Source organism: Lissotriton vulgaris, chromosome 9 (assembly GCF_964263255.1).
Source record: "Lissotriton vulgaris chromosome 9, aLisVul1.2, whole genome shotgun sequence".
Taxonomy (NCBI): domain Eukaryota; kingdom Metazoa; phylum Chordata; class Amphibia; order Caudata; family Salamandridae; genus Lissotriton; species Lissotriton vulgaris.
Genome location: NC_141697.1, coordinates 1166255983 through 1166267462, shown reverse-complemented (window position 1 = coordinate 1166267462; position 11480 = coordinate 1166255983). Strand labels below are relative to the sequence as shown.

At 41.5% G+C, this 11480-nt stretch overlaps 1 protein-coding gene across 1 annotated transcript in view; it reads right to left on the bottom strand.

Annotated features, from left to right (window-relative positions):
- Positions 1–3271: 3271 nt before the first annotated feature.
- The window catches only part of ARL8B (ARF like GTPase 8B), a 132920-nt gene continuing 124711 nt past the window's right edge, over positions 3272–11480 (bottom strand). The window contains exon 7 of the mRNA XM_086939211.1: positions 3272–5822. Coding sequence (XP_086795337.1) covers positions 5773–5822 — 50 coding nt within the window. The 3' untranslated portion in view covers positions 3272–5772. The remainder of the gene's footprint in view (positions 5823–11480) is intronic.

The window sequence follows — 11480 nt, the reverse complement described above, 5'->3', positions numbered from 1 at the left end:
TTTGTCAAGAGAAGGTTAACTGCTTCTGCAGTACATGAATAACAAGCATTGGAAATGCAATAGGTCTCGGATTTATTTGAGTAAGAGCTAATGGCATTGTAAATTGCAATGTCTTTAAGCATTGTGTTATGGAGTGTATGCATGTGGTGTGTACTGGAATTATGTGGGTTGGATTGGAATTGTAGCAATCTGCGCTTTGATGAATATGTTTAAAACGTTTTTTTTTTTTTGGTCCTTGTCTCTGACCCTGCCTCCACAGCGCTCTGAAGCGTAGTAACCGTACTCGTGGTCGCTTTGACTGCCTATACAACAACAGTTTGGTTGTGTTTGTTGTAAAATTATATATTTCTGTCAAATGGCTTCAGATTTATTAGCAAAACAAAATTTTTCGGCCAATAAATAGCGATCATAAATATAGACGCACTTTCCCCGGTTTTGTAAAGCAAGTCCAAAATCAAACTCTCGAGCAGTAAAACTGATCAGGCGTTTACTTATTTCATCTACATTAAAAATAATGAGTGAGTCGGCCCTTGGGCCTGGAATTTTTCGCATGCCGGTTGCGCCAACCTCTTTTAAGTCGGCGCATTGACCCGCTGAGCTGCCTCGCTAGCCTGCAAGCCAGGAGGTTATTATGGGTCACCAGAGCTGCAATGCTGCATTGTTTTACGCCACATCAGCCTCTTGCGGAGGCTAGCGCAGCGTACGAAGGGGGTGTTGAACGGCTCCTGTCAGGATTGGGAGGTGGGGGCTGCGTCATGCGCGCGCAGTTTATTTTTCCGGGTATCTCGCGCTCTCCAGTGACGCAGAGATTGATGGATCGAATACAGACTGCGCAGAATGATAACTAATGCACACCAGAAGGGTCTGGTATCCTCTGTGGATGAGATCTAAAGCCCTGTGACTCGCATTAAATGTAGCATACTTCTGCTCTGTGTGGGGGGGGGCTCTGTGTGGGTGTATGTGTGGAGGGCGCTGTGTGGTTGTGTGGGGGGGCGCTGTGTGTGTGTGTGTGGGGGGGCTCTCTGTGGGTGTTTGTGTGTGGCATTTGCGAGAGATTAAGCTATTGGCATTGTAAATGACAATGCCATTTATTTATGTTAAAAAAACATAAATAAAAATAATGTCAAGAGCAATGCCAATAGCTCTAACTTTAACAAAGGCAAAACCATTGCATTGTAAATGCTTGTTTAGTACTGACAAGACCCCACAAAGCGGAATATCAACCCACAATACTATTTCAATGTAGAAGTTAAAAACTCTTGCGGTCAATCCAATGTAGTCTCTCCTCTTTCGTGGGATGTGGTGGACATAAAACGCGGGTATGGTGATGGATTTTCTAACATGAAAGGTTAATACCACTTTAAGCAGAAAGGCAACCCAAGTCTTAAGCCCAATATGTCTGGAAAAAAGGTACTGTATGGAGGTTGCAGGGACAGCCCCTGCAGATTGCTGATATGGTGTGCAGAAGTAAGGGCAATAAGAAAATATAGAAGATCAGGAGCCACAAGAAACAGCTGTGCATGGGTTTCGAAGTCAGGCACATGTGAATCAGGAGGATGAAATCAAGATCTCTTTGAGCCATGATGAATGGCTTCGAGTGAAAACGATGCATCGAGTCTTTCACAAAACACATCACAACAGGTAATTTGAAGAGGGAAGGCTGGTCTGGCAAATACAAAAAGGCCTCAAGCCTGGACATGTAACCTTTAAACGTGCACAGTAGAAAGCCCTGCTGGGCCAACATAACTCATTTTAATACATCTGATAACATGGCATGTAAGGTATCAATGTGTTGGTCTTTACACAAGGCCTGCGCATCAAATAAATAGATTTGGTAGAGGGGCGTGTAGCTGTGAGGATTACATCTGCCACTTCAGATGGCAAATCAAAACTGCTGAGTTGTCACTACTAAATCTATACACATTGAGGTGTAAATTGTGGAGATTTGGAAGCAGGGCGCTGTCTTGTAGCTGAGACAGGAACATTCCCAGAGGGGTTGCTGAATCAGAGGGCAAAGGACAAAGACTTCATGGTACCACACTCTTCTAATCTAATCAACGGCTATCAAGTTGATGTGGGCCCATTTGGTCTTAAGTATTTGACGCAGAAGATGTACTAATGGGAATACAAACAGGAGGCATACAGTCCATTGCTGCTGGAATATTTCTTCCACCACTCATGAACCACCAAGACGCATGCTCAGTTTGCCTGTTCTGGCACTAAGACCCAGCCAGGGGGTTGGTCAACAGAAAAATCCCCTGCTGATCGAGCAATCTGTAAAGGCACAATGCCTTTGAGCACAGAATCCAAGATCCATCCCACTGTGCTCGTTGCTGTACCACATGGCCATCATGTTGTCCATAAGAACCTCTAACAGCCTCCCTTTGATGGTCGGTAGGAAGGATTTAAGGGGCAGCTGGATATCTCCCAGTAACAACAGGGTGATGTGGAGCTGGTGTTTTCTTGGAGAGCACAGTCCATTGGCTTCCTCTTCCTCCAGATGACTTCCCCCCCTACATCTGTTATGCTCTAACCCTAACTTTTGAATTCCAGTTTGAATATGCGACAGTAACCACTATAATTGTGTTATTTTAAGTGTAATATATATATATACATTCTAACAAATCCATGTAATTATCTATTGTCCTCAATGACTAGCATTGTATTCTAACAAATATTTGTATTCCTGGTGTTCGAATTTTAAAGGTCTTCAAGCATAGTCTCCTGTAGAGTTCTACTCCTATCTACGATGTCATCTTAAAAGTCCTCATGCTATTTTGAAATACTAATACAATTACAGGAACAAATTAACAAAAAAGTCAAAAGGTAGCTAGTAATGAACATCTTTGTTAAAAAACAAATACAAGTCTTTAATACATTTATGTGACCGTATTAATTTAATAGTTTCTGGTTGGAAAAAGGGTGTAAATGTGACTCGAGGATAGAAAATTCACTTTAAGCGCAGCACCTATTACTGTACCAAGGGCATGACATTTTTAGTTTTTACCACTAAAATCTATATCAGATACCCAATAATCTTGTATTGCCTCATAACAACAAATTTGATTTTATGGTCTTTTTCACTTTTTTACTTTCTTTGCCACCTCAGTCTTTCGAAAAAGACATTTATGCATCATGGACATAACTTCCACTGTGCAAAATTATGTAGGCTACTATTAGCTGTAGGTTCTACAGAAATACATTTGCATACTAATGTCAGATATTAGATTATGCTTATTCTTGATACCATCAAATGCTAAAAACAATAGAAGACTTCCAAACACAAAGTTTATTGTTAAAAGCCGAGTAGTGCATAAACAGACAAATGCAAGTACCAAAATAAAAAAAATTACATCTTATTTACAACATTCTGTGAATATTATATTTTATACATGCAGAGGTTAGTTCATAGAAAGAGATGGTCAATAAATGCACTTGGTTACTAGAAAATGGGGACAAGCAGGACACAGACCCCCAACACCCACTCCATTATCAGAAACATTGGCTAGAATATGATGCCCCTTCTTTCGCCACTTGGTCAGACCAACACACATTCTAGGTTTTGTTTCCATTGTAGGCACAAGCAAGTAGTTGTATACGAACGAAAATAGCTGTTGACAACCCTAGAGAACAGTAGGACTGTTCCAGAGCAGCAACTTTGGAGAGAATACAAAACCTATCATTTGGCTTTTCTGCGAGAGGGAAAAAAAAAGCTTGGGATCGTGAAATATCTGTGAAAGTCAGCAAAGGCAGGAGTAGATAGCATTCTGGAGCACCAGGTGCCAAGAGCAGCTCCTTCCTAGAAAGGTCCAAAGGTGAGATCACCTGGTCTGCATCTATAGCCTCTTCTAACATTATCTACAGCTCAAAAAGGATCAAGAGGGCATTACTGGAGCTTCTGAGCTCAGGCCCAGAGCACGCCACATAGCATATAACTGAGTGTTTGTTCCAGCAAACAAACTCTGATACGAGACAAAAAAGTACTGTTCTGGACTCTTCTTTCAAATCTGTACCTAACCCAGAGAAGTACTGTAGAGCGATCAAAGAGGACATGCTAGGGAGTGCCATACATACCTCAGAGAGAACCACAGTTCAGACAAAAGAGGCACCTATTTAAATGCATGGCCCGGAAATAGCTCCACAGGTAAGGCCAAATGGACACGGTCTGACAGTCACGTCCATGCTGCATCCACAGCATAGGACCAGAGGGTAGAACAGGACACATTTCTGAGACCCTGCTTCTAATGCATTCCCTCCATCTATGGAAGAACTGGGGCAACTTCAGCAGTCTATGTTGCAGGATAATTAAGTATTCAAGAGAGATTTGGAGACTATACAATGCAATCATTCTAAAAGCATTCTGTTCAATTGCCATGGTATTTCAGAACTCATCACTGCACTGCTTGATCATCATCCCAAGTAATCGTACCTTTACACTTAGTAGCAGCAAGAAAAAAAGGAGGAAGTAAAGGCAGTGGCAAGATAGGCAACTAACAACCCATGTAATGTAAACTGGCTTCTTTGGAGAAGACAAATCTCTGGAACAAAGTGCATCATGCATCCGAGAACCTTGGAAGCTCCTTAGCTGGACACCTTAAAGGAAGGACCCAGTGGATTGCAGCATTTCCTTTACAATCCTAAAGAAACCACCAGCAAAGTGAAGACCCCAACAAATAATACAGCAAATGACCCCATTGTGACAGAGGCAAACCTCTCTGCCACTACAACCGCTTACTGTAGTACAGACCATCATTTATCAGTTAAATAATACGGCAAACGAGGACACTGAACACGTTTTGTTAGGGATGGACGTGAAATCAGTGTATTATTTCAAGTAAGAGAATACGTGGACTAAAACATACCTACTACCTTTAGGACTGTGACGGCTATGAAAGTGCCAGAGACCTTTCTCTGGTCTGAATAAATGACAAGCGTACAACCATTAACAGCAGAACACCACAGCGAGAAGTGCACTAGCTCGAGATGTAAGTCAAGCATGAACTAAGAGGAAGAACAGCCGAGCTGTGGAAACTATGCGTTGAACATGGTTTTTAAATAGATGTATTACATGCCTTTAGTATTGCTGCCAGTCAGCCATCAAAGGTTTGGCCTTGTCCTTCCCTGTGAATTATATCTCTGCCAATTACTGGGATCCGTAACCATCACCAGAGAGGTAAGGCAACACACAGACATACAACCGCAATCCAGAAGCCAGACAGGGCTATTTTCAGAATCAAGAAACACAAAAACGTCATACTTTCATGTGATCCCTGGCTATTCACAACTAATTGTATCACTTTTATTATTTAACACAACAACTCAGTAGCACACAGGCTATCTAGGCTTCGTTCCATCTTAAATAATTCTCAGGGTTTAAATATGTGTTACTGAATGTCAGCCATGCTAAGCACTACCAAGGGGCAATGCACTATGAGCAAAAGCTGCACATTTCAGACGCCTCGACTTAGTGTGAGGCACTTTTCACACAGAAGTCTACCAAATTGAATTGCCGCAAAGAACAAATTGACTCATTAACTAAGTGGCTCCTGACTTTTCCTCGAGCTGGTTTCTCTGAAGGTCACTCCGGCAAATGTCAACAGAGAAGGGAAAGTTCATGTTGTTGAAAGATATGTTGGAGGCAAATCCTGGCCAGGAAGAAAGAAAGTGAGGGTGAGTGAATGTGATTTATCAGGGATAGAATATTCTCTGTGCAGGACACAATGTCGGCTGCAGGCTTGGCCTGTTAGAGTAGGGATAACTTCAAGATCACTTTCAGGTTCTTCTGGATTTTGAATGCTGGATCAGCCACTGCAGTGTAATATCTAGGAAGGGAAAAAAGATATCTTATTATCACATTTTGAGTTGCACTGTGGCTAAAAAGAAGACGCAAATGAGGGTATAACTTGGTGATTTAAAATCAATCAAAACCAGTGCTTCCCTGCATGAAAAGGTTTGCAGCTTGATGCTCTTCTAGATTCATAGGCTGTTCCTTAGCTCACCACCCAAGATTCGGCTCAGAATAGCCTCAAATTTTTTATAAAAGATAAGACTTGGGATGTTGACCAGAAACCTACAAAGATACACACTAGTGAAACCATTGTGAGTTGGTAAGTTTCCCAAACAAATGGTGCCGTAATTAAGATAAGTAATGTGGGAACCCAAGAATGTCCGAGTCAAATTTGCTAGTCCTCCTGGTTTTAGGAGAAGCGAAGGACACATTAAAATACTGGACAGTTGCAAGCTGCAAAAGTATTACTGGTAAGAGACTTAACCTTTTGAAGTATGACGTCCTTCTGAATTAACATGCTCTGCATTGACTGGAAAGCACCCAGCAGCTGAAGTGAACCGAAAGCAGTGGCGAGCCAATTCCTCAAAATAGTCTGTCTCATCATTGCCTCCTGTACAGCACGAATACCAGCAATGTCTTTTGAAGTATGGCTCAAAAACCATGGAGCCGCCATGTGTCTGACCACCGACAAAAGCAAGTGTTTGCTTCTTACTCATAGACTATGCACATTTTATTTGGTTCATGACCTGTGAACTAGTATAACAAGCATTTGCAATGCAATAGGTCTCGCATTATTGAAGTTTGAGCTATTGGCATTGCTAATTATAATGCAACACAAATAGCTCAAACATTCAGTAATGCGAGACCTATTGCATTGCAAATGCTTGTTCTAAAACTGCTACTGAATTTGTCAGCATGTCAGAACCAATTTTTTCTAAAGGGTTGTAAGAAGAAATACAAATACCGGAAATCACCCTGGGCCAGGTTTTGGCCATTCACTTTCAGATCTTGGACAGGCGTGGGCCATTGTCCACACCTTGAGGGAAGAACTCTGAACACTACCTATTTTTTGATTATGTAAAAAAAAAAAAACGTCTTTACACTTAAAGCTCTTCTGTCAACAAACATGGTGTTGTTCCCTTGTCACTCCATTTCCCCATTCATGTGCTCCCGTACAAGAAAGCCAACCCCTGCGTCTCCTTAGTAGCCAGAAATTCCCATTGCAGCTAACCAATCATGAGATGACCTCATAGCTAGAATTATGAAATGGCACAGTTTGTGCCTTCACTGTTAGTTTCCCCGTGCCAAGAGGGCACCACCTATTTCGGCTGTTTTTGTACTTAATGGGCACTGTATACTTCTAGTTCCATGTGATTCTCTGTTAGAGTGGCAGCCTCTTTACAGGAGAAATTTGTTTTCTCCTGCGAATATTATGCCTTGTTCTTTCGCTTTGCAGACCTGAGTATATGATCTCGACTGGCTGTTCCATCCAGCGAACACCTGGGTAGTAGCTGTAAACATCACACAGAGATGAAGGAGCTTTATTTCTACATATTATCTTTGTTACCACTCCGTATTCCGGAGTCGCACACTGTTTAATGGCTGGTGGAGTGTTTCACAACCATAGAACTTTTGGGCCTACTCATAATTTTCCACACTTCTGTCTAGGTTTGGCTTCCTCCACTAAACTAGTTCTTTTCCGTAGCCATGTGCAAATACTGTCCTGCTCAGCTGACTCCATTGCTTTGGTGCCTGTGGAACTAAGTCTAATGAACTACTCGAATAGCTGAACGGTGATCTAATACCGTGCACTTTCTATCTTCTTTATTTCTGTGTGTATGCAGCTGTAGGCATGACAATATTGGAGACTGCTGTAGGCACTAGGTCACCAGTACCTGGGCATATAGTTCACTGGAGGTTATATATAGACTATAGATTTGCATATCTTGAGAATCACACGTTCTAATACTAGCCAGAGCGTTCAGTGGGGTACTTACAACAGACATTTTTGTTCAATTCTGGGATGCATGGCTGTAGGGCCTGCAAATTACAGGTTTTAATACCAACCATTGTGTTCAGTGGGGTAATGTACGTAGGATAGATATTTGTTAATACCTATTGGCCCAATCAAAATGAGAGATCAAACTCTGCCCCAAAAGGAAAAGCACATGCTCGTGCGTGTGCCATTCCTAGGTCAGCTTCTGAAATCCCATTTTTACCTACTATATGTCTCGTGCTGCGCACTGCAACGATAGGCGCGAGACCTAAAAAGGAAACTTTATGCAGTGCGCAACCCAGTATATGCCTAAATCTAAGAAAGCCTATGACCTTTGGGGCAAAAGATAAAAAAATAAAGAAAATAAAACATTCATGCATCCCTAAGTCCTTTCAATATAACACTGGAGTTCTGCCAACATCAGCAAGTGCAATGTGATTTTACACATTATTTCGGATTAGGAAAAATTAGGCAAATCAATGGCCTAATTGACTTGAAAACAGTCTACAAATTAGTTTGATACACTCATAAGGCCAACCTGTCCTACTACATCTGTAGATGGGGCATTGAACGGTCATAGTCTGAACTTAACTAACATGCAATGAAGTGATTGTAAGAACATAACTTTGAAATGCATGAGGGCTTTTGCATGTGCTCAAAGCCAATAATATTACGTGAAGGATTCTTCGGGGCATGTGCAGGAAGACGAACTGATTGAAACTTACTATAGAAAACATATGCAACAGTTACCTGGAAATCAGAAGAGACAACCACACAATGCAAGAGTTCTTCAGTGACTTCACCATTCCTAATGCGCAAATATATTTAACTGTGTGGGCACCATGGCATTTGAGAGGCACCTTGCTAAGGCTCTGCGGCCCTTAAGCTCCTTTCCCACATTGCCACCATTTCAACAAGCTCTGTCTGAAAGAGACCTTGGGTTGGTTCTAATAAGTCACAGTAAGAATGCCAGAATCTGGCACCACACACGACCTGGTACAAGTAGGATATTGTGAAGCAGTCAATGGTTTTGCTGTATCCTGGGCATCGGCAACCTTGCTGAAGCATGGTCCTTCAAAATGCCTGTACCGTTTGCTACATGAGTGACAACACTGGCAAGAACCAGTTCCTTCCTTAGAGGTACCCTACGTCAACTGAAACATTCATCTTCCTCTATGAGCTGTAACCCAGTCAGTCTACCCTGTGCATGAGAGTAGAAGGACCCAATCTTATCAGGTAGAGAGGACCTTTCCAGGTTGGAGTCAATTTTGCTAGATGGCTTTTCTACCTAAAACTCATTGCAAACCTCGCCTTTTCAGCACTGTGTACATTATGTGCATATTCCAACTGGTGTAAGCAACGGAGGACGTTCTGTGCCCACATCAATAAGCATCTCCTAGTCATGCATTCACTGCAACATCCGAGCCTGGCCCTCAGTAGAAGGTTCTAGCAACAAGGACGTTTTTCTAATCTGGTTTCCTAAGAATATGGTAAGAGCCTAAACCTTCTTGAAAGCTCTGGTTAGACCATCCACAGTATCTGGCATCCAAGACGGCATCCTTTCAACTCCAAGTCAGCTTTTAATGGTGTATGTGGGATTTTTCAACCCTGGGTCAAGAAGTAATTTTACCATAGCATTTATATTGTGTTTGTTACATGCAACAATACAAAGACTTCTTGAGCTTCAAGATCCAACAGATGGGAACAACAGAGTATGTCCCAGCTCTAAGATGCTGTAGTGTAGAAGGATCAGAGTCTGCAATCTTACTTAACCCCTTCCATGCTCATGACGGAACGGTTCCGTCATGAGCGTAAGGTGGCTTGTGCTTATGACGGAACCGTTCCGTCATGGTTCCATAGGCCCAATGGAACGTTCAGCACCGGAGCAAAATTCGCGCAGCACAGAAGGGGTTAAGCATTTGGAATGGAGAGCGTGTGCAAGGACTTTTCCCAAGCCGGTTTTTTTCTTTTTTTTCTACATCTGTGTTTGGATGGCCTGGAGTGCATACTTCCCAAACTTAAATAACCTTAAGCTTTTATATAGTTAAAATGGAACCTCACTCCTTCATCTCCTATGTTTTTGGAGTCCAATCAGCCTTTGCTTCTTTCATGTTAGAGGTCTCTGCTTCACTGATGATAGACAGATTTAGTAGCGTTGAGTGAAAGAATTGACTAGAACGGAACGACAGTGCCCTTTTTAAATACACCCAGTATTTTTCTAACTCCAACTGCATTTATGTGGTCCTAAGGCTACATTATGCACTAACCCAACAATGAAAAGCCATCATAGTCCCGGGACAAACAAAAATCAATTGCTTTTGTAGCTCTAACCCAAGGTTTTAAAAGTAACATTTGAGACAATATTTAAGGTGCTCAAAAAGATGGCCAAAATTCCACATATTCAACAAATGATGGATTATTTCTCATGTGATTTGTGCACAGTCTGTGGTCCAAAACACAACTGTGGGCGGATGTCAACATGTCAGTCTAACCATGGAATCAGTAAATCCACAGCACCTTGATTTTTTTAGTAAAAAATGCAATTCCAAGCTCAAACATTAGATGGTAAAATAAAACAATGCAGAAATCTACAACACTTTCACAATAGAAAACAATCCTTGCCTTTAATTTAAAAAATAGACAAGACAATGGAGACAAAGAGGGGAACTAAAAGAACTGACCACACTAGAAAAAGCGCAACGATGAGGACCTTCCAGAGATCAAGAAAAACATTTTTTAAAGAGAGATTAGACTGAGATTAAGGTAAAGCAGGCGTATGATCGCAGTTAGAATGCAAAGGATGCCTGTAAACAAAAAACTCAGACATCCATTGCTAATCCTTTGTGAACTCCGAATATAAATGAAGCTGAAAGAGTGCACGCTTGTGAAAAACTGAGGCATACACAACCTCTTCTCGAGAAAACAAGTAGTAGTTTGGGGAACCCTTACTTTTGCTTATTAGTCTGTTCAAAAGTACATATAGATTTAATTCAATAACATTTTTGGTCGTTGTACATAAAAATTTGTAACCACAAACCTATTCAAGGTGTAAACAATATCAAGATGATAAAAGTGCAAAAGTTGCCAACTGAAAAGGACACCCATGCTTGATAAGTTAAAATACTGGCAATTGTCCAGTTAGTAGCCTTGCAAACACCAAAGAGCGCAGAGGCAGATACGTTTTGGGAGAATTAGTGTGTAGAAGAGTAAATATGATATTGCAAGCACCAATGTTTTCATTGTTGTTTTATTATATTTACCTTAGACAAAATACTATGACACCCTGGCCTGCTCCCCTGGGGACCGCAGATGACACCCTGCCACACAAACCCATGTAAAACTCAATCCCAATGACACATAAGCGAAACAATAATTTTCAAGGCATTACCCCGAACCTTTGTGACCCTTATTACAGAAACCAGCTCAGAGAAGTAATTGTACTTCGAAAATCCCATAAAAAACGTCCATCCTGTACAGCTGCATGGGCTGTGCAGAAGCTAAAATCCATAATAACAATTCCATAATGCTTTGAATTACTGGATCCGTTCTTTACCTGGCTCTTTATAGGGGAGTTTGGAAAGTTCTCACACCCCTCCAAATCATTTGTCTGAATTCGGTAAAATGGTTCATTTTACAGCACTTCGAGAGAGGTGGGATACCCACCACTTCTGTTCAGCCTTTGTCAAAAATATTAGT